At 36.0% G+C, this 23265-nt stretch overlaps 1 protein-coding gene and 1 pseudogene across 6 annotated transcripts in view; both read right to left on the bottom strand.

The window, feature by feature from the left end:
* The window catches only part of NOL4 (nucleolar protein 4), a 436338-nt gene that overhangs the window by 15469 nt on the left and 397604 nt on the right, over positions 1–23265 (bottom strand). For all 6 annotated transcript variants that reach the window (XM_044658027.1, XM_044658025.1, XM_044658028.1 and 3 more), the window contains one exon: positions 9633–9813. In XM_044658027.1, the coding sequence (XP_044513962.1) occupies positions 9633–9813 (181 nt within the window). The remainder of the gene's footprint in view (positions 1–9632; positions 9814–23265) is intronic.
* Positions 14637–15289, bottom strand: LOC123231727 (annotated as a pseudogene).

Here is a 23265-nt window from a genome sequence, read left to right as displayed (position 1 = left end):
CTTGAGTTCAATTATTTAATCACCAAATTAATTGCTGTTCTATTTCACCATGATTCCATGAATAACAGGCCATTACTATGGTTTCCCCATAATTACTAATATTCCTTGCTAGCTATTCCATTAGAATTACTCTAGGCCTCTTTTCACCATCACATCACAGGTTTTGAGGTTTGCAATTCTGATTTCTTTTTATTTTAAAAACTATAAACTATGTATAAGACCTTCTTAAAAGGTAGAATATTTTTTATTTTATTTATTTATAATTAATTAAGAATATTTTTCCATGGCTACATGATTCATGATTTTTCTCACCCCTCTTCTTCCCCACTCCTGGAGCTGACAAGCAATTCCATTGGGTTATACATATATCATTATTCAAAACCTTTTTCCATATTATTCATATCTGCATTAGAGTGATCATTTAAAGTCAAAATCCCCATTGAACCATTTGATCAATCATGTTTTTCTTCTGCATTTCTATTATAAGAACTTTTAAATTAAATTAATGTTTTAACTTATACATTAATGATACATTTTGAAATGCCCCAGTTTGTTTAGAGCCTAAGAATTCATAGTTGCCTTGCAAGGAACCTTTACAACCTTTTACAGTATTGGCTTGTTATATTGTATTTGCTTTGTTATTGTTAGAAGGACAATTATAATTCATTACCAATACTTAAACCTTACGTGCACAGGCATCTTAAAGGTACTATGCAAAAGTTCACTCAAGAGGGAGAAATTTCAAAAAAGGCATGGGGTCCAGGCTAGCCTGAATATGAAAAAATAAAATTAGAAATAAGAATTCTGATGGGATTAGTTTAAGGCAGAAGGCAGCTGTGGGGGATGAGATTCCGTGTGTAATTCTCAGAGTAATATTTGCCTTGTAACCCCAATTTTCAAGATCCTTTAGTATTAATATTCCTTAGAATGAAACTGCCCACCCACCACATAAAATTTTTAGTTTTCCTGACCTGTTTTCAAAAACTGAGAAGAGTTTATCTGTAGCCTGGGAAAGATGCTAGCTCTAGAAGGAGGAGCAGGATAAACTGAAGGAGGATGGAATAGGGAATTTCAAATGTATCTTTACTGTCCCAGGCTGAAAATCACATGATAGTCATAGGTTTTTGATCATGGGGGTCTTTTGGGGTATATAATGTTGAAAATCACATGTTCAAGATTTAAAACGTCACAGCGTTCCCCTCCCCTCCCACTGTGGGAAGGAGGGGAATTTTGCACCAAGATTATTATAAAAGTCTGTGATTATACATAGAAGGAGAGAGGGCATTTCCCCCTCCTCTCCCCAGCAAGCAGCTTGTGTAGGCAGAATCCCTTTTCTTTCCCTTCCTCTCCCCCTCCCCGTCCCTTCCCTGCTATTTTCTCCAACTAAAGCTGCATTTTTCTGCAAACATCTTATCTAGTCTCCTGTCTGCTCATTAGAGTGATTATTTCTGGGAGTGCTAGCTCCCCTCAAATTCTACTCTAAACAGTCATAGTAAATCCATTATTCAGAAGAAACCCATCAGAAATGAACTTAGTCAAAATAGAGAGTAGAATTTGTTAGATATGGTGAGAAAATAAATGATTATAGATACCATGTCTTGTAAAGACATATTTTCGAAATGTTATAAAATACTTCGTAATTTTTTTGGCAAGTACTTGATTTAGGTGATTCTGACACATTCACAAATATGATTAAATCCATTTTAGGGTAGATAATGCATATAATCTTCACTGATTACCAGTTACTCCTATCATATAAATCCTCTCAATTTACAGTTTGTAGATTTGGGGAATTGCCCAGAGCAAAGGGGCCAATTCCTTGCTATCTTCTAGTTCATAACAGTTACAATCATGATTTTTGTAGGCCAGCAGTTAATTTCAGTTTGTATATAGGGTAAAGATGGGGTGGGGGATAGAGACAATAATGTCCTTCCCAACATATTAATAGCACTAGCTGCTGAGAGCTGTAGATCCTGAGCAGGCAAAACCAGGCATCCTCTCATTGAGCCAGCAAGCTCACTCCAACTTGTGCCCAAGGTGCACCCACCAGTATTGCTCTCCTACAGGGCTCTGGAGCTAAATGCACTTCTGATCAGAATGTACACATTTCTTAACTTTCAGTGTTACTCCCAAGACATGTTTCTCTCTTCTTAATACTCTTGTTTTACTGAATGCCTGAAACAAAACCAAACTTCAAGATTACTTCATTTCTATCAACTGTCCCTTTACTATTTAAATGTGTTCAAGGTCTCTCAAGAATTCTGCCTTATGTATATAATCCACATCCCGATTCATGACATTGCACAAGCTGAGATTTTCATCTCTGGAATGCCCTTCTTCACCTCTGCCTAGCTACCCTTAAAGCTCAGTTTACATTCTACCTCCTAAAGGAAATCTTTCTTTTTCCTTCCTTCTTCCCTCCCTCCCTCCCTTCATCCCTCCCTCTCTTTCTTCTTCTCTTCCTCTGTCCCTTCCTTCCTTCCTTCCTTCCTTCCTTCCCCCTTACCTTCCATCTTAGAATCAATACTATGTATTGATTCCAAAGTAGAAGAATGGAAAGGGCTAGGCGATGGGGGTTCAGTGATTTGCCCAGGGTCACACGGCTAGGAAGAGTCTGAATCCTAGGACCTCCCATCTTCCATCTGTCCACTGAGACACCTAGCTGCTACCAGGAGATCTTTCTTGAACCGGCTGCTAGTGTACTCTCTATTACTTTGCATTTACATACATAAGATCATACCAAAATCACACACACACACACACACTGGACAAAAATAAAACAGCCCCCGCTCTAAAGGAATCCATATTCCACAAGAGGAAGAATTATATACATTTGTATGTGTATATATATATATATATACACACACACACAGATGTACATAGTATATAACATTGTATATATCATATGATATATAATACATAATATAAGAAATATTACTATAATCAATACATTAGGATAATTATATAACATGTTATATACTTACATAAACATATAAGATGATGTTGTATAGTTTGAATAATATAAAATATGGTAATATAATATGTTTTATGTTATAGAAACTATATAAAATCTAAAACATGCATATATACAAACCTACAAAATACATAAATATAAATATATAAATTGCTTCCTCTAATAGAATTCCTTTAGGGCGAGGACTACTTTGTTTTTTATCTTTGCACTCTCAGGGCTTGATACTGTGCATGGCATAGGGAAGAGTAAAGGCTTGGTGAATCATTGTTCTATCTCATAGCTAACGGTAATTCCGGTTGCTGGTATCTGGTCTCTGTGTGAGCTCCTTGAGGACATAGATGACACAGGCTGTATGTTGAATCCAATTAGACTCTACAGAGAAGGACTTTTGACACAACTAACTCATGCATATGGTTTAGATTCAAGTGACAGAATACACATTAACAATGAGATCTCAAACTTCTTCTGAAAGTCTAAAGGAAATCAACAACAGAAGTGTCTCCAAGGGCTTAGTATCAAAGCCCTTAGAATAACAGAGAAATGGTTGCTTATTTTCATGTCAAACATTTGCATAATTTGAATAAATCTCTCATAAGTCACTTCCATCTCAATAGTATCTCTCATATCCATCCCCTTCTTTCCACTCCTACTACTACCATTCCAGTTCATTTCAGGCACTCATCATATCTTGGCTTGAGTAATAGGCTCATAACTTGTCTATTTGCCTCCAGCTTCTCCTTTTTCTAATCCATCCTTCGTTAAACTTTAAAAATAACTTTTCCTAAAGCCCAAGTCTGCTATTTTCTGCTCAAAACTCTTCAGCATTTCTTTCACTTACAGAATAAAATGTAAACTCTTTAGCCTGACAATCAAGACTATTCACAATCTAGCTTTAGCCTACCTATTCTATCTTATTAGATATTACTTTATTTTATGCACTGTATATTTCTCTAAACTGAACTACTTTTCACTTTCCTCATTTCTTTTTCTCTCCAACTCTTGTACCTTAATGTAGGGCCTTTCTTTCCATTTCCATCTATAGAAATCTTCTTTCTTCAATTGTCAGTTCAGGTTTCTCCTTTATATTTAACCGTCTCTGATCTCTACAGCTAGAAGTAATCTCTTCCTCTTCCAATTATGCATGCCATTTTATTTTGTAAATGCCTTGGCTTACTATTAAGGGGAAGCACAGTAGTGGGGGCACATGAGCTATAATTTTGGGAGTACAGACACACACTCTTTCCCTAGAACTTAAGAGTGGCAGTATTAGCTACCCTCCTGGGTTGAGGAGAGAAATTCATAAGTGCCAGTACAAGTATTTTTGAGGTGGAATTATACATTCTTATAGTCACCCTATGGAGAAAGTAATATAAGTAATATTATCCCCAATTTACAGACAAAGAAACAAGATTCCTAAACACTGTGACTTTTTTGGCCAATCAACTAGTGGTTAAGCTATGGTTCAAAATCATATCTCCTAATTCCAGTTTTGGCGTACTGAACTTATCTTGCTCACTAGATTAGATGCTCTTTTTGGGCAAACATTGCCATTAAAAAACAAAAAACCCCAAACCCTTACCTTCCCTCTTAGAATCAATACTGTACATTGATCCCAAGGTCCCAAGGCAGAAGAGCAGTAAGGGGTTAAGGGACTTGCCTAGGGTCACACAGTTAGAAAGTGTTTGAGGTCAGATATGAACATAAGACCATGCATCTCTAGGCATAGTTCTCAACTCACTAAACCACCTAGGTTTCCCTGAACACTGCCATTTTTCATCTTCATATCTGGAGTGTGAAGCCTAGATGCTTTAAGGATTTTTAAATTTATATTCCCTTAGGAATATTGTTGGAAAAATCATACTATACTACCTTCCCTCGTGAGTTTAATTTTGCCTGGCTCATAGAAATTTCAGAGTAACAATTTTGTTCATTAAACCCAAATATAAACATATTTTACTTATCAAAACATTGTCAAGATATTCTTAATTAATTTTGTTTATAACTGTTGGAATGAAAAATTCAGAGAGTATGTTCTTTCATATTTAAATAATGGTTCTCTCATGTTAATATTTTTTGTTTTAATCTGTATAGGGAGCTCCCAGGGATAAAACACTATCAGTTAATAACAATAACTGCTTTTAAACTCATGTTCTAAGTGAGGTTAAGTGACTTGCCCAGTATAAGAGAACTAGTACCTGGCAGGGCTAAAATCTGAGCCTGGGTGTTCCTGACTCCCAAACTAACTCCCTAGTCCCTACTTTTCATATATTAATCTTAAGGTCTATATTATTATTACTATATTACTATTGTATATTATTACCATTATGATTATAGATTATTATTAATAAGTGCTACTTGTTATTACTATATTAGAATTAATCTTCATATTTATCCAATTTATTTTTAATCCAGAAGATTAAAATTTTAAACACACATAAAAATTAAATAATTTTAGAAATTTCTATCTACCTTTTTGGTGGATTGCAAGGTAAATTTCTTTTTCTTTTGACCTAACATGGAAATCACTTAGAGTGCAGGTAAAAGTTGGGTGATGGCATAAGAAGAATATAATCTTGGGGGGTATAGCTTCTGAAATTATAGGGGAAGGTCCACATCTCATTCTGTGGGGCTTGTAGCCTCGGTTTTTAGCCATTTGCTTCTATCTGGTCCCTTGCTCTCCTTCTAGTGTGAATTAGAGCTTCATATATACTGGGAACAATTTCAAAGAATCTGTAAACTTGGATGGAGAAAAATGCATCTTTTTCAATGTAATGAAATTTCTTTGAGATCTTTGAAATATATTTTATTTTATTTTATGCATCTAAAAACAATGTTTCCGAGAACTCCGTAGCCTTTACCAGATTGTTAAAGGGGTCTAATATATCCTCCAAAAGAACTAAGAACCTTTGTAATAAACCTTATATGTGTTTCAATACTGCTCCCACCCCAAATCTTGAACTGACTTATTAGTCCCAGTTAATGGTCCAGATTCTTGCCTTCCTTCTTTCATCTAGTTTATGACCGAGAACATACATTTAGTTTACTTCATGCTAGTATCTCAGTTGTCAATATGTTTTAAGTGCCCAGCTTTTTATCACTTCAGGAACTGACTACAGATCAGGCTGAGTTTTTAGCAATCAGCTGAATCCAGCGATTCTGCCTTCTTATATAAGACTAGGCTCTATCTAAGACCCTTTTATACTGATTATGACTCATATGTATGAATATAGTTCCTCCTTCCCATAAGATGTTAGCTGAACTAGTTTAGGGACCTTGACATTATCTGTTTCTTTCTTGTCTCTAATATAGAGACTGCTATCGAGACAGTGTATCCCATCCTATGTTGTGATCCAAGGCTATATTGTCCTTTAGCCGGTAAATAGAATTCATTAAAACAACAACAAGAAGTTGTTTCTTCATTATACATGTGTTTGTGCTATTCCTGGGATAGATTTACTTTGCCATTGTTATAGTTTCCCCTATATTTAAAAAAATGATCACTCTTGCTAAAATTTTCATATATAAAATTCCGTAAATTATGTACCAGAGAATTCAAAAATTATAGATGATAAAAAAAACATCCTTAGCTTTTAGTCAGTCTTGTATTGGTTAGAGTATCAATATATTATGCTTGGTCTAAATTGCTGCACAAAAAAACAGGTATAATATTGGGAAAAAAAGAAGACTCGAAATCTGACAAGCTAAACAAACTTCTGAGTCTCAATTTGTTTCCAAATAAGCTCCTTTCTTTTCCTCGTGTTCCTAAGGCACTACTATTTTGAACCAGAGAGGGATTAGTCTGGACAAAAATTTAATAATCCTACCTACCATTAGAGAGACTATTTAGTTCTTTTTTTTTTAAACCCTTACCTTCCATCTTGGAGTCAATACTGTGTATTGGCTCCAAGACAGAAGAATGGTAAGGGTAGGCAATGGGGGTCAAGTGACTTGCCCAGGGTCGCATAGCTGGGAAGTGTCTGAGGTCAGATTTGAACCTAGGACCTTCTGTCTCTAGGCCTGGTTCTCAATCCACTGAGCTACCCAGCTGCCCCCTCCTCTTTAGTTCTTAATGTGGGCCAGAGACACAAAACTTTCCCATATAATCTCTGCTGAATGATACTCAGAAGCACATTTCTGTCATCATGAAAAGGAAACAATTTTTTAGTCACTTAACATTAATAATGTTTTATTATTTCTCCAACTATATGGGAAAACAGACCAATAGACCCCAATTGCATGATAATAGGATTGTCAATGTTATTTGTTATTTTAATAATAAAGAAATCTTTAAAAGAAAATAGCAATTTGTTTTCAATATAGTCTATACTCTATTAATGAACACAAAATTGCTCTTTGGAACTTGAAACTTGAACTTTTAAATAGAAATGCAATATAAGAGTTATAGGAGTCTTCATTTCCTGTAGAATAACCTGATAGATTTTAAGTGACAGTAGATTTTGGGGCTGCCATATGAATATATACACCACGTTGCCTACAACTACATCACAAACATGTAAGTGAATGATAAAGAAAAGTTTTTTGATAATGATTTGTTCACTACTTAATAAGTTTAACTACTCACGAATCCATCAAAAATCTCATGCTAGATGATTATTTAAAATGATAAAGTTAGTCTTATCATAGAATCACTAGCAATCTATACGACATCCTCAGTATTTAATCACAAGCCATTTCCTATGGAACCTAAATCAGACTTTATACATATTAAACTTAAAGAAATATAGTGTGGCCTATGTTAGCCTCTATTGGTTCTAAAATTTAAAAAGTTAATATAAATTATCAGATTACCCTGAAAATGTTAATTTTATTTCTAAGTCATCTTTTTAGCTAAAGCTATTGTTTTATTGTATGATGGTTAAGAATGAATATATAAAAAGATTTAAAAAAATTAATGGCCCCATTATGTTTTCAATAGCCTAGGCAGGAAAAGATACCCACAGAGCACTCAAACCTCCTTTTACAATAAAAATAATAATAACAAAGAATCCCAAGTCCTAGTATACAACTTTACATGTAATATTGTTAATTGAGTGATCTGCAATAACAGAGAGATTCTGTTGCCATCATCTCCTCTTCTCTCAAGATTTCTATAAACAGAGGATGAATTGTGAAAGAATTCATTTTTTAATGCATAAAATTTCTTTTTGCCTAAGACTTTGAAGAAGTGAGGCTTACTGGTCTGAGGCTAAGACAGGATGTGAATTATAACCTTGGCTCTGCTCTAGATTTGTTGAGTCTCCTTCATTTCTCTGCCTCAAATCCCTCACCTTTGAATTAGTTATACTGACCTAAATCACACAGCTGCCATGTAAAGCAACATTGACCCAAGTCAAGCAAACATGCAGCAGATCAATATTTTAGGAAGGAATTTAATGATACATAAGAGAAATTTTTTTAATATGAGGCTCCTTTTGGTCTTTTAAGACATATCATCACAGTATCACATGCTGTTAGCACAACATACCATAATGAGAAATTGCTTCTATGGTAAAGTTTGTCACTACATTTGTGAGCTTGGGAAAGCCACTCTAAGGAGGACTCCATTTTCTCATCTATAAAATCAACTAGCTGGCCTCTCAGGTCCCCCTCTAAATCCTTTTATCTTTATAGTAGATTACCAATGCATATTCAGGTTTCACACTGTTTTTCCCCCTTCAGCATCCTTGTTTATGTTCTGGGGAGGAAATAACATGAAGAGCAGGAGAAAGATTTGGGCTAAAAAATACAAAGCAATTTATAAACGTGTAGTAAGCTAGGAGGTCTTTGGCAAATTTTAAAGCAAAGCTAAGGAGAATAACCAGTAGGAATGGAAAGCAGAAGACCTTGAATTTGCTGCTGGTTTACTAGAGGGAGTAAAATGACACATATTTACTAAGTCTCAAAATAACAGAACTATAGAGACAACCTTTGGAACTCAAAGGAATTAAAATAAAAGACAAGTGAAAGAAAGCCTACTTTTATAGTTTGTAGCTAACTTCAGGATTCAGTACCCTAAAAAGTTGTACAGTCAGAAGATGAAAACAGATTCAAAAAAGGTTTAGAGAAATTCAAAAATCCTTTAGTGGTAAATTATGGGAAAATTGTGAGGTTCAGGTAGTCCCTAACCATCTGGTGCTAAGGAAAGTAACTACCAAGCTTGCTTCGTAAATATCTCTAGGTTTCATGGTCAGAGACAAAATCTTACTTGGATTTTCTATTGGTCTGATGTGATGCAATACTTCTTATGCTCTTATATTTTATCATCTATTCTTCTGCTTTTGTGTCCTTGGATAAGTTATTTAACATTTCTGTGCTTTGATTCTCCAAAGTCAGGAATCACTTTGATTCTTTTATTTTTAGAAATCCATATTTTAATATTACTGTTTTCTTACAGTGATATTGAGCAGCAGAAGTTTCTACTACTAGAAAAAATCATTTTTTACCTTCTTGGTCAAATTTTATGGGGTTCGTTGTGAGAATTATGTGTAATCCTACAACTATGTAATAATTTTGCCATTTTGAAGACTAGCAAGAAAAACAGCACATTTAAAGGAATATGTATTAGGAGACATCTGTACATTCTCTCTTCTCTCTCCAATTTCGAACAGGTACCACCCCCAACTGGACATAACATACACAATCTGTAATAAAAACTCACCACTACTAGAAGCATCATTCAGATTTAGCAGTCCTCCTCCTAACCCTCTGTAACTATGGTAACTGTAGGTCCCGTTTCCATTGATATACAACACCTCCTGTGTGCTAGAAACAGCTGATGTTGAATAAGTGACCTGGGCCGCCTCTTGTTTATATTGTTTGTCAGCTGAAGCAGACTCGTCCTGAAAAGACAATGTTTCATTACAGGTTGTCAAACCATTGTTATATCTTTCTTGGAACAGGACTTTCTTATTTTGTTATCTACATTTCTGCAAATGTTGCCATTGGAAGGGGGGAAAGGGGCATATTCAACCCAAATGCATGTTTTTGAATGGCTTGGTGCTAAAACCAAGGAGCCAGACTCATTTAAGAATGGTGACACAGCACTTTACTCCTTGTAGACAAACTGAAAATAACAATAAAAGGAAAAGACAAAAAAGAACAGTTCTTCCAAATCATCTCTTGAAGTCTTTTTTGGGTGTTGTACTTGGAGAACTGGATACAAATCTTTTTGCCCCAGAGAACCTGTCAAGTCACAGAGAAACGAAATGGCACAATTGGCAATAAACTGGATATCTTTGCAAATCGAGAAACTGAGACGGAGTGAATTCCCCACATCACCATGAAAATGCGAAAAGGCCCTATTCTACAGGGCATGTGTGACTTTATTTGACTCTTACATGTGGTAGCTTTTTTGCTTCTAACTTGCTTTATGACTGCGGAGACAATATAAAACAAATCACTGGTGAATTCTGATGAGCTTTTTTAGTCATAATCTGAAGAATTTTGCAGCCCATTAACTTTATGGCACATGTTTAACAGAACAAGCAACTTTAAAACTCATTTCTATGGCCCCAAATGCTTAGATGAGAGTAAACATGAAATAATGCAGCTCTGTGAATCCAGGGATACTGTCACATTAGGAACGACCCCCAATCTTTCACAAGACGAAAGTAGCTCCACAATGCATAATAATGTAAAATTCTCATTGTACCCTACCTGGATCCTGACTTGTGAAAGACAGATCATCTCCCGTCTGTCTCTATTATCCTTACACTGAGATGTTCACCTGGGAGCCAAGCTTTTTGGTTAAAGTGAGACTTTTTTTATGTTTTCCAAACTGAGATTATGAAATAAAAAAGGAAATAGTTTAAAGGCAAATAAACTGCAACAAAGCTTAACTGAAAGATTCAGTCTTTGGCCTTTGAGATCTATGAAACTAAATTCTCTTCTTAAGAATCTTAACATGGAGTCAATAGACTAGCCTATTAGTAGATTTCAGGGAGACCATGAATTTGGATAAGGAAAAGAATACATCATTGTTTTCACTAATTTCTAGCTAAAATGGAGCATTTACTTTAATTATAAATATAGGCAACAAATACTATTTTGAGAAAGGGTTCATAAGCTTCAACAGACTCTGGACAAAGTCTATGACTTAAAATAAGACTCCCTGGTTTTAGAGTGATACTTTTAAGTGACAACAGGGCTAGCATGTTTTCACTATGGAATCCACATATTATCATCACTTCTTGATACCTCTGATATTATTTGAGGTAGTTTGTAGCAAAATGGAATAGAGTGCTGACCTGGAGTCAGAAAGATCCAAGTCCAAATCTATCATCAGATATGTTCTAGCTATGGGACCCTGGAGAAGTCACTTAAGCTCAGTCCCAATTTCCTTGATTATAAAATGAGGATAAAAGCAGCTCCCATGATAGTCGTGGGGATCAAATGAGATAATGGTTGTTATGGTACCAAGAATGGAGTAAATGCAATATAAATGCTCATTCCTTTCCTTTCCCTTTCCCTATCCAATGGTGAGGTTAGACTTTTAGTGGAAAAGTTAAGCTTCAGCATAGTTAACACATCTCTGCCAGTCACCCCATCTCTGCTGAGGTAGCCGTGAGAAGCTCGTTGTCTAAAGAAATTTCAGTGTTCTGGAGGAGAGATGCTAGCACTGGAGTCAAGAGCCATTTGCATCCAAGCTCTGATACTTCATGGCTGTCTGTTCATGGTCAAATCACTCCATCTTACTGAGCCTTATTTTTCTTATCCTTAAAACTGGTATCATTATATAACCAACATCACAGAGTCATTATGGAGAAAGTGTTTTATAAATGGAAAGAACATTAGACCAGAGGGTCAGTGTATGAATTCATGTCCTGGCTCTTCCTATTTTGATGACTCTGAGTAAGTTAGTTGACCTCTATATTCCTGTTTCTTTAAACTGAGCAGGTTAGGCTCCATGAACTCTATTAGCTCTTCCAAATCTACAATTCTATGTTACATTGATTTTAATGGGGCAGATCAGAAGCTCCAAAAATGTTTCTATTAGAATAGAGAGACATGTGATGTATAATCTACATTTCCTTTCCTTGATGGGTTGTGTTCTTGTTTGGGGGAGAGAAGGTTGTGCAATCTGGGGATCTTCACAAGTATGTTTCTTGGAGTCCTGAACTCCTGGTTAGGTTTCCTGTGGCAAACAGCCCTGAGGGGAAGATTCTGACAGAAAGGAGTTCAATTTTAAACCCAGTGAAAACTGCTACAGCTGGCATGAGTGGCACAGAAACACAGCATCCGCTGGCAGCTGTAGTCAACTTGATTATAAATGATAGCTTTACCTGCCATGATGGCATTAAACCTGGCCAACCAGATGGGATGATACCCCATATGTCACCTGCCACAAGAGTTTAACATCAATTTCTAGAATCAAATACTGGAAGAGAGTGTGGGGAAGATTTTGACAGGCCTCCTTCACTTTATTCCACTCCTCTGTAAAGCTATTTTATTTATTTTTTTTCATAACAAAAGATATATCCACAGAGGATCAGTTCAGGCCATGCATACAATCTCCATTTTCTATGCTGCTATTACCAAGTAGCCAATGAGCCCTTGAAGAGATGTCTGAACAGGATGAATTTCAAAGCAATTCTAAGGTCATCAAAGGACTGCTCATGAACAATATCTTCATTATTGAGGGTAGGTGTACAGCTACATCTTCTTTTTTAAATAATGACTCTGTATGAAAAGGAATCTTTTGGTTTCAAATATTAAGGAATGGTTACTCTCTGGATATACACCAGCACCATTTCTTTTGGTTGGGGAAAGAAACCAAGTCATATTCATAAAATGTATTCACTGGAGGAGTATCTTCCTAATGAGTTAAAATGTAGGTGGGATTTTCACCAGTAAACATTCTCTTGAATTTCTTGTATAGTAGAATTAATCTCTGTTATTAACTTTGCTGTTTTTCTTAGATTTGCCTCTGGCTTTTTTTTAAGTATTGCTCCAAACACAACAGTAACAACACTGAACAGTCAGATAATTAATACCATTAATAACCAAAACGGGCCTTGTAGGCATTCATTTGTATTCAATAGATTTGCATTATTGATGTTCCTGGCATCAGCTAAAGTCCACTATATGTTCTATTATACAGCATATGAAAATTCTCACAAAGAAAGAAGCTGTCCCTTAGCCAATAGCTTTAATATAAATTTAATTTATTTTATCTTGGGAGATCATTATTATCAGGTACAGAGGAAAATCACTTCTATTTTTCATTTAATGGCAGAAAAAAATTAATATCCCTTGGAGTCAAGTTTTAGCTCGGACAGCAAGTTTCAACAATCATTAGTTTCCAATGTTCCCTGACCTGATATTTTTGTTTCTTGAATTGGTGTGAAGATCATTTTCAAAAGAGGTTGACATTGTAACTTAGGTTCACAAACTTCAAGGTTTGCCAGTACAGTGACTTTTCATTCATCTGAAAAGGAAATTCATACACATACACACACACACACACACACACACACAAACATGAATCTTTATCCCTTTCTGATTAAATTTTTATACCATGAAAAATAAAGGGTAGTCACAAAAGAGACAAAAATATGAATGATACTAGAACCACCAAGACACAATCAATTGGAAAACACACTGAATGTTTCTGTATAGAAGAATCATTGACTAAGAAAGACATGACAGACCAAATAAACCTTAGGTGACTTCCATAATTACATTTTAGACAAACTGTTCAATACCATTTTGATATATGTCAAAAGAAAGAACTTATCTCCTATTCAAGCATGAGGGAAAGAGCTATAATACCATGGACAATTATTTATAGCTGGGGTCTGATTGAGAAGGGGTTAGGCTGGTCCAGGCTAACAAATACTCCACTGTTCTCTACATAGCTAGCAGGTCCCAGTGCCAGAGGGAAAAGAAATTGGCCTGTAAGTCCAGCTTTGGCTCCCAAGTCACATTTTACCATTTTCTATATTACAACACATTCCTCAGAAATCCCCAAATAAACAGTGTTATATAGAGAATAATCCCATTCATTCCATTCTGACCTTTCATGAAATATGTTTTTTGCTGTTTTTGTTTTTAAACTAAAGTATGGCAAATGTTCTAGTAGTATTGCCTTCTCATAACATTACCTGCTTCATCACAAGTCTTTCTTATTTCATCTTTTACTATACTCCTTAGCACATTGCACTTAGAAAGGATTCAGTAAATGTTCCCTTTCTTTCCTTTCCCTTCCTTTTTCCTTTCCCTTCCTTTTTCCCTTCCCTTTCCCTTTCCCTTTTTTCCTTTTCCTTTTCCTTTTCCTTTTCCTTTTCCTTTTCCTTTTCCTTTCCTTTCCTTTCCTTTCCTTTCCTTTCCTTTCCTTTCCTTTCCTTTCCTTTCCTTTCCTTTCCTTTCCTTTCCTTTCTTTTGCTCTCCTCTCCTTTCCTTTCCTTTCCTTCTTTGAAAGTTCAAAAATCTTGTTTTATGATAAAACTGTTAAGTGTAAAAAAAGAATAAAACAATCAGTGCCATCTATTCAAGAAGTCCATCATCTTCTTAAAATGTTGCTTAGCAAGTTGCAGAGAAAGACATTCGGAAACAACCTGTAACTGAAAAGAAGCTACTTTTGTTTTGCCATTTTACATTATTGATATATTTCCCCCTTCACATACAGGAATTTACACACTATAATATTGGTCTGAGGTACCCATCATCCATTCTGTGCAGCTGCAACTTGAATATTTCCAAATTCCTCTTCCTCTTCATTCATAGTATCAGACTGAACAGATAACGATCTTTCCAGTTGCAGTGGTGACATCATCAGTATTGATAATTTTGTTAGATAAATGGCTTCATGTTCCTGAAGCTGATGGACAAATCTAGCATTAGGATTAATGCAGAACCTTCTTTCTTAAACATATGTAAATGACTCCCTGTATTTCATATCAAATGTTTCCATAATGTATGCAATAACTAAGGCAGCACTTCTGGAAATTCCTGTATTTCCATGGACAAGAACTTTTCCTCCTGTTTGTAAACTTCCATCACTAAATTCTTTAGTCATGGGGAAAAATGTATTATATTTTCAACTGGATTATCTGCAATATCCAGTATTAAATAGCTAAATAATTGTTGAAAGTTTGGTTTAATAAAGTTTGCTTCAATGTTTTGTCTTATGCATATTACATGGGTTATTCCATGTTTCTATGGTACAGGTAGCTTGCTTTTCATAGCTGAAGAATATGGGCCCCAAAACAATCCAGGTAAGATTTCCTGCATCTCTTGCCTCATGGGATAGTTCCAATCCTTGGCATCTTCTTTGGACTGTGGTAGGGTGGGAAGCTCCAACTTTAAATCCTCCATTCATTGCCCCAGCCAGCTGGTTGGTAAGGTCTAGAGAGCCAGCTGGAGGCTCTGCTCGTAGCCCTCAGGCAAGTTGTGGGACTGTAAGAAGCAGCTGTAGCAGACAAGAGGGCTGGGGCTACTGAAACATGAAGGCCACTAATTCTCGGCAACTCCGGTGATGGCGAGACAGCTGACTGTGGGGTGGCTCTTGCTCCTCCATCATGCTGGTCCTCATCCCCACCCTGCCCCTTCAGCCTCTCCCTCATCAATAATTTCAAGCAATCTACAAAGAACACTAGAAAACTTCAAGTTCTGTATCAAAACACAAAAATGCTGTTAAAGATCTTCACTACACTATCTTTATGAATCTGAACTTTGTGGGATTTAGAGTGAAGTTATTTACAATATAAACTTCCAGATATCATGGAAATGTCCAATATGTTGCAGAAGACCAACTATATTTCCAAAAGAACTAGGAATAAAGGTCTTGGCTTTATATATCTATTCACGAATGTACAAAGTATATACAATTTATAAGGTGAACTGGAGATCCTAATAGAAAGAGACACATTTGATCCCCGGTATCACTGAGATGTGTGGCACATAATCCATGATGGCAGTATTGATTTAGAAGAGTATACAGAATTAAAAAAAGAACAGGAGAGATTAAAATAGATGAGGGTAGCGTAGTACTGAGTATCAAAACCATACTAACAATAGGAAATCGAATAACCACAGTGGGGAAGCTAAGGGGCAGAAACTATTTAAATGGAGAAAAAGCAATGGAAGAAACATAAGTGATATTGTTATGGGAGTATACTAAAGACAACCTGGATAGAAAGAAAAAAATATTTGAAGAATTCAGGAAATAGACCCTAAACCTAATGTAGAGTGCAAGAGGAACCTAAATTATCCCAACATCTGCTAGAGTGTTCTGTCTGCCCAAAGCATACGAGCTAATGAATTCTTGACTAGCCTTAATGAAAATTTTATTGGTCAACAGAGAAGGTGATGAAGGGAACTACTATTCTACACCAGATTCTGAGTGAGAAGAATAAACTGATTGTTAAAGTAGAAATGAGATCCTTAGAGAAAAGCAAGCATTATATCTAGAATTTGTGATAGAAAATAAGAGGAAGGGAAGTCATAATTTGACAGCCTTCTTTCAGTCTAGATTCTCTAGAAAATAAATGTGATAGTCTTCAGGGAAAAGGTAGGTCAGATTCCATGAAGTCAGAGGTCAGTCTAATGGGGATAGAAAATTATAAAAAATTAACTAATGAAAGTAGCAAAGAGAAAAAAATGCCACCAATTCTACCAAGGGAATGTAAAGGGAGTTATTTAAAAATATGGATTTAGATACATTGGAAATTCATTGGTCAATTTAGATTTTAATAGCAAAATAAGAAAGGTGAATATTAAAACATTGCAGAGTTCTAAAAAATGATTATAGCTCATGCCTATCTAGTTCTTAAAGATATAAAGAGTTTTACTTACATTATCTCATTTGGTCCTGGGTCAGTGTCATTATTAGTCTTACTTTACAGAAGTGGAAAGTGAGACTCAGAAAAATTAATTAATTTGCCTGGGGTTCCCACAGGAGATGGTATCTAAGGCAGGATTTGAATTGAGGTCTTTTTGATTCTAGGTTCTAAACTTTATCCTTGGGGGCATCTGGTGGCTTGGTGGATTGAGAGTCAGGACTGGAGACAGAAGGTCTTGGGTCCAAATCTAATCTCAGACACTTCCTAGCCCTGGGACCCTGGGCTAGTCACTTAATCCCCATTGCCTGGCCCTTATCACTCTTCTCCAATACCACACAGTATTGATTCTAAGAAGGAAGGTAAAAGTTTAAAAAAACACTTTATCCTCTAGGGGTATCCATCAGTTGGGGAAATGGATGAATAAGCTGTGGCATATGGTTGGTTTTTTTTTTTAAACCCTTCCCTTCCATCTTAGAATCAATACTGTGTATTGGTTCTAAGGCAGAAGAGTAGTAGGTTTGAACCTAGGACCTCCCGTCTCTGGGCCTGACTCTCAATCCACTGAGCCACCCAGCAGCCCCCCATATGGTTGTAATGGAAAACTATTGTGCTATATGAAATGACAGACAGGGAGTTCAGAAAAATCTGTAAAGATTTATATGAGTGGATGCAAGTGAGCAGAATCAGAACAATGTATGTGGTAACAGAAAGATTATATAATGATCAGTTTTGAAGGACTAAACTATTATCAGCAAAACAAGGTTCTAAGATAGCCCCAAAGGATTCATGACAAAAATCACTATCCACAGCCAAAGAAGGAACTGTTAGAATCTGATTGTACACAACATCCATTATTTATGTGATATCTTTCTTCAGTCATGACATGGGGAATATGGAAATGTGTATTGCATGAAAGCATTTTTATAACCTATATCAGAGCATACATACTTTATCCTGTAGGGGCATCCATCATTTGGGGAATGGGCAAAAAAGCTATGGTATATGGTTGTAATGGAAAACTATTGTGCCATAAGAAATAATGAACAGGGAGTTCAGAAAAACCTGGAAAGACTAATATGCCTCAGGTAGGGAAATGTGTCACTTGGAATTTAATGTAAAGCCCTGGAAGACTACATCTTCCAGGGATCCCTGCTACAAATTCCCCTGACACTTCCCACTCCCTTTGTGGGAGATGTCAGAGAAAGTATAAAAGGGAAAGTTTGGCGCCTTATCTCTCTTTCAACCTTGGAAGCTCTGCTCTCCACCCTGGAGCTTTCTATATCCTGAGACCCTGATCTATCTCTTGGTGCCTTTTTCCCTTTCTTCCTACCTCCTAGTTTTTTCCTAGACTTTCCCTTTCTAATTAAAATAAAACCTAGCTATTCTAAACCCTAAAGTTGCTCTCTGATTATTTATTTGAGCCCCTGAAGGGCTCTGGTCAATATCCCCTCTGCCTGGGGTGGGGACTACTACCTTTCTCTCCCTTCCTCTTTCCTTTCTCCCATCTATCCTATCCTACCTTCCTCCCTTCATCCCTTCACCTCCCACACAGAAAGAAGGGAGGGAGAGAATCTGAATCACAAAATGACAGAAAACAATTGTCAAAATTGTTCCTCCATGTAATTGAAAAAAAATATGTTCAATTTAAAGAAACAGACAAAAAAATTTACTCTTTATGCAGCTGAGGCTTGTGAGCAAAGTTAAGGACAAAAAACCCCCTACTTTTAAAATGTTTATTAAAAGTTTGTTTGTTTTTAATACTAGACCCGTTATTCCAATGGCATAAGGAACATCTAGTGAGGAACATCTTCTCCTTCTCTGTAACTTATATTCTTGGAGTGTTAGGAAATTCTTTAAATTGGGTCACAAGGTTGTCGTGGAAACAAAATGATAAATGAATTTCTAAAATGTTAGGTATTTATTAGTGCTAAGAGTTCATACTGTGTGTGTAGGTGATGGGGGAATGTGAAATAGGTTTTAGCCAGGTTGGATTCTAGCTTGATCTTCCCTAGCATAGTTGGGATTCCTGTTCAGGGTGAACAAGATGATAATAGGACCAGAAAGAAGAAATTAATAAGTTATTATTTTGTGCTTCTTTAGTCTGCCAAGGAAAATTTTTTGAATTTCTGAAAATGAATGAATAAAAATGGATAATAGGGAGATGGATCTCAAGCATAAGAAAGGGGGCAGAGAGGCCTTATTGGTCATGAAGGACTCAAATCACTTGACTTGGGTGAACTGTTCACCAGGATTCAGAATGAACTGGCAAACGCAGTTTGTGGAAGTGTTTTCAGTGATGTCTGAAATATTATGGAAAATGGGAGAGGCACCTGTGGGTGGAGAGGGAATCAGCATTTATTCAGCACTAGTAGGCACTTAATGTTTATTGATTGACTGACAATTATATGCCAGACATATTCCTGAGCACTACACAAATATTATCCCATTTGATCCTCACAAGAGCCCTGTGGAGTAGGTATTATTATCTTCATTTTACTGAGGCAGAGAAATTAAGTGTCTTGCCAAGGGTCAATGCAGCCATGCCTGAGGCTTGGTTTGAACTCAAGTCTTTCTGACTCCAGATCCAACACTCTACTCATTGTGCCACCTGGATGACTTCTACAGACCTGGATCAGGGGGAATATTAAATATTCCAAGAAAAGGAAGGGAATGGAGCTTAAAAACTATAGGCCATTGATGTTGTCCAATTCCTGATGAAGTCCTAGGACATTTCATTAGAGAGATGGTTTGTGGTTTATTTAGAAGGAAAAATGGTAATGCCTGAAAATTAGCATGGCTTGAAATCTCATAGGTCAACTTAGACTAACTACTTTTCTTCTCACAGGATCACTTTTGAAAGGACAGGATTGTCAACAAGGTTTCAACTATTTAGTAAAATATAGTTGACACCAGTATAAAAAGAAGCCAGCCATCAAAAAGAATAGCCAACCGAGGGAGGCAATTGGTATCTCTTTAATGGGAGTCTTTGAGCAAAGGCTTGATGGCCATTGATGGGAGATCTAAGGGGGATTCTAGGTTGAGCATGGATTAGTGTAGATATCCTATGCAGTCCTTTCACACTGAGATTCTGGAATCCTTTGATTCTCAGTCATTTATCTCTGCTCAAAAACGTGAAGCGCAGTACTTTCCTCATATTATACTAATGGAGACCTTGAGGAGGAACAGGGCATTTCAGCAGAGAATTCTAACATTAATGAATTGACTAAATTTAAACAGGAACTGGGTTGACAAGCAGAAGTTATTCCTTCTATCTATGTATCTATGTATCTGTCTGTCTATCTGTCTATCTATCTATCTATCTATCTATCTATCTATCTATCTATCTATCTATCTATGTCTGTCTATCTGTCTTTCTGGCTCTCTCTCTTTCTCTCTATCATCTGTCAATCCATTTATGTAGAATGAATTTAAATGCATGTGGATCATTTGTTTACCTATTTCTCTTAAAAAGACAAGAAGAATAAAAGAAAAGAGTCTGGGTTTCAGAGCCAGGATACCTGGGCTCTATCATAAACTTCTGCCAGTCATATTGTTACTGTATGAACTTAGGCAAGTCACAATTTCTCTGTGCCCTGATTTCCTCACATGTCAAAAAAGAATAACTATGGTCTTATCTACCTCACTCGGTTGTTGTTGTCTTAAGCATGATTTTAAAATATGGATGTGGTTTCGAAAAGTTCTTATTAAAGTTCAACATACCACACAAATCCAAGATTTATTTAGCTGTGCTGATAAATACTGATAATACTACTTTCCACTTCTCAAAATGCATCTCCTTACTCTCTTAAAAATCTAGTTTTATGAGGTAGATAGGACAGATACCCCAATTCACAGGTGGGTAAACTGAGCTTCAGAGGGTTGTGATTAGTTCAAGGTCATTCAGATAAAAGAGAGTCCAGACTAATACTCAGGACTCCTGACTTCTGACTTGGGTTCCCTTTCCACTCATAATCCTTGACTCACAACATTCCCTCTCAGATTGCTAAATTATATTTTAGTTCTCCTGTATATTCATGGCCTAACTATCCATTGTCAAATTCAAGCAAAAACTACAACAGAACTAATAATTTCAGAACAACAAAAAAGTACTTTGTATTATTTTCTGCATAATCACAGGCATACTTTATTTTATTATGCTTTACTGTGTTTCGCAGATATTGCATTTTTTACAAATTGAAGGATTATGGCAACCCTGCTTTGTGCAAGACTAGGGGTGCAATTTTTCTAATGGAATGAAGCTACATCGAGTCTTTGTTTCACATTTTGATAATTCTTGCAATACTTCAAACTTTTTCATCATTACTATATCTGTTCTGATGATTTGTGATCAGTGATTTTTGATGTAACCATTGTAATTGTTCTGGAAGCACTACAAACCATTCAATAAATGTTATCTGTGTTCTGACTGCGCCACTGACGGGATGTCTCACTCTCTCTCTCTCCCTCTCTTCAGGACTTCCTATCCCTAAGACACAACGATTTTGAAATTAGACCAATTAATTAGACCAATGAGTACAATCAGCTTCTAAGTATTCAAGAGAAAGGAAGAGCCAATCGATGTGGTAAATATCATCGTCTTATTTTAAGAAATTGAGATAGCTGCTTAGTCAGCTTTCATCATCATCAAGGTAAGATGCTCTACCAGCAAAAGGATTATGACTAGTTAAAAGCTTAATCTAGAATTTTTTTGCAATAAATTTTTAAAATTAAGGCATGTATATTTAAAAAAGTCATAATACTATTACACACTCAATAGACTACAATATATATAGTGTGATATATAGTGTATTATATATATTACTATATTTATATATAGTAATACAATATAGTATAAACATCATTTTATATGCACTGGAAGACAAAAAAATGCAAGATCGACTTTAATGTGATATTCACTTTATTGTAGAGGTCTAGAACTGACTCTGAAGTATGCCTGCATTTAGATTTCGTATATCTGTTGCTATTTCTGTGCATGTGTGCGTGTGTGATCCCAGCAAAGAGCAGTGGCTTCACTTGAATTACTTGAGTTACTGCCTTAGTTATCTTTTACTTTATTAGTAGACTTGGTCAGAGACAGCATTTTATGTCATGTATAAACAAATGGAAAACATCAACATCATATTGTTAAGTAGCATGTTTCTATCCATTTGACAACGAGCGCTCTGATTACTCTGCTTCCATAAGGAATGTTGAGAGAAACATAATTACTTTGCAATAAGTCTTTGTGCTAGGGGAATGAAAACGACCTGCCTGCCCACACCCATTGTGAATGGAGTCAGTACTTGGAACACTTACAATCTTTAATTCACTCCTTCCTTCTCCACAATTCATTTACACAGTTTGAAGCACTTTGTATATTCTGTCCAATTGCTGGCTGTAAAAGTGATTAAGAAACCCATAAAATACACTCTCTGTCCTTTTCCCAAAGATGCACACATATCCTTTACGATGGATGTTAAAGGAAAGTCATATTGCAGCCATATTGCCTATTTCAGGCAGCTTAGTGATGAGATTTAGATGAAAGTACCATGAAAAAAAATATAGATATAGATATAGTATCATATATTTTACATAAAAAGTATATATATGTATATATATATATATATATTCTGACTGCATCCTAATACACATGATCACAGAATTCCAATTCATGTCTACAATTCACTGAACATGTTTTAAGTGCCTGGAGTGTGCCAAGCGCTTGGATTGGCACTGTAGGTGAAACAACAACGAAACAGTTGCTATCCCCAAAGAGTAGTATCATCGGAGATTTAGACTATGCTCATGTCAAAAAGCAAGCTATTGATCGACTAACATCAGTTCGTACCAGTTCTCTACCATGAGATCAAAAGAAAAATAATCAGGTCGAAAGCACTTTGATAGTAAGTAATTGATAGAAATTGATAGCAATCATAGTAATTGAGAGTAATTTGACAGTAATTTACTGAGTAAAAACTGTGTTTTACTAGGTTGGTGTTAGGAAACATAAGGTAATCTGGGCAGGAGTTAAGGAAGCACTAGATGGGGTGCAATTGGGTGCAAAGAAATAGGACATAGCATTTCTGCCCTCAGATAGTCTATAGTCAATGAGATAAAGGTGTTCTCATGTTTAACAATACATGAAATCCAATCAAAGATATGCCATAACTGTTCTTGAGAAGTTCAGCTTTTAAAGCCCTTTGTAACATGGCTCCCTCCTATCTTTCTAGACTTCTTACACCTTACTCATCTTCACTTATTCAATGATCTGGGGATGATGGTCTCCTTTCCCTTGCTCAAGCCATTCCATCTCCTTCCTTATCTTTATGCCAGACACAGAGGTAATGGGACCAATCAAAAGGTCAACATAAACCTGAAGTGATACTCAACCAGTTTTAATGCTGGCTGTTGCCTCCAGGATAAAATATAAATTCTTCTGTTTTTTTTTTAACTTTTAAAGCTCTACAAAACTTTTATATATATATATATATATATATATATATATATATA

This window comes from Gracilinanus agilis, chromosome 1 (genome assembly GCF_016433145.1).
Source record: "Gracilinanus agilis isolate LMUSP501 chromosome 1, AgileGrace, whole genome shotgun sequence".
Classification (NCBI taxonomy): Eukaryota; Metazoa; Chordata; class Mammalia; order Didelphimorphia; family Didelphidae; genus Gracilinanus; species Gracilinanus agilis.
This window is presented reverse-complemented; position numbering and strand designations above follow the sequence as displayed.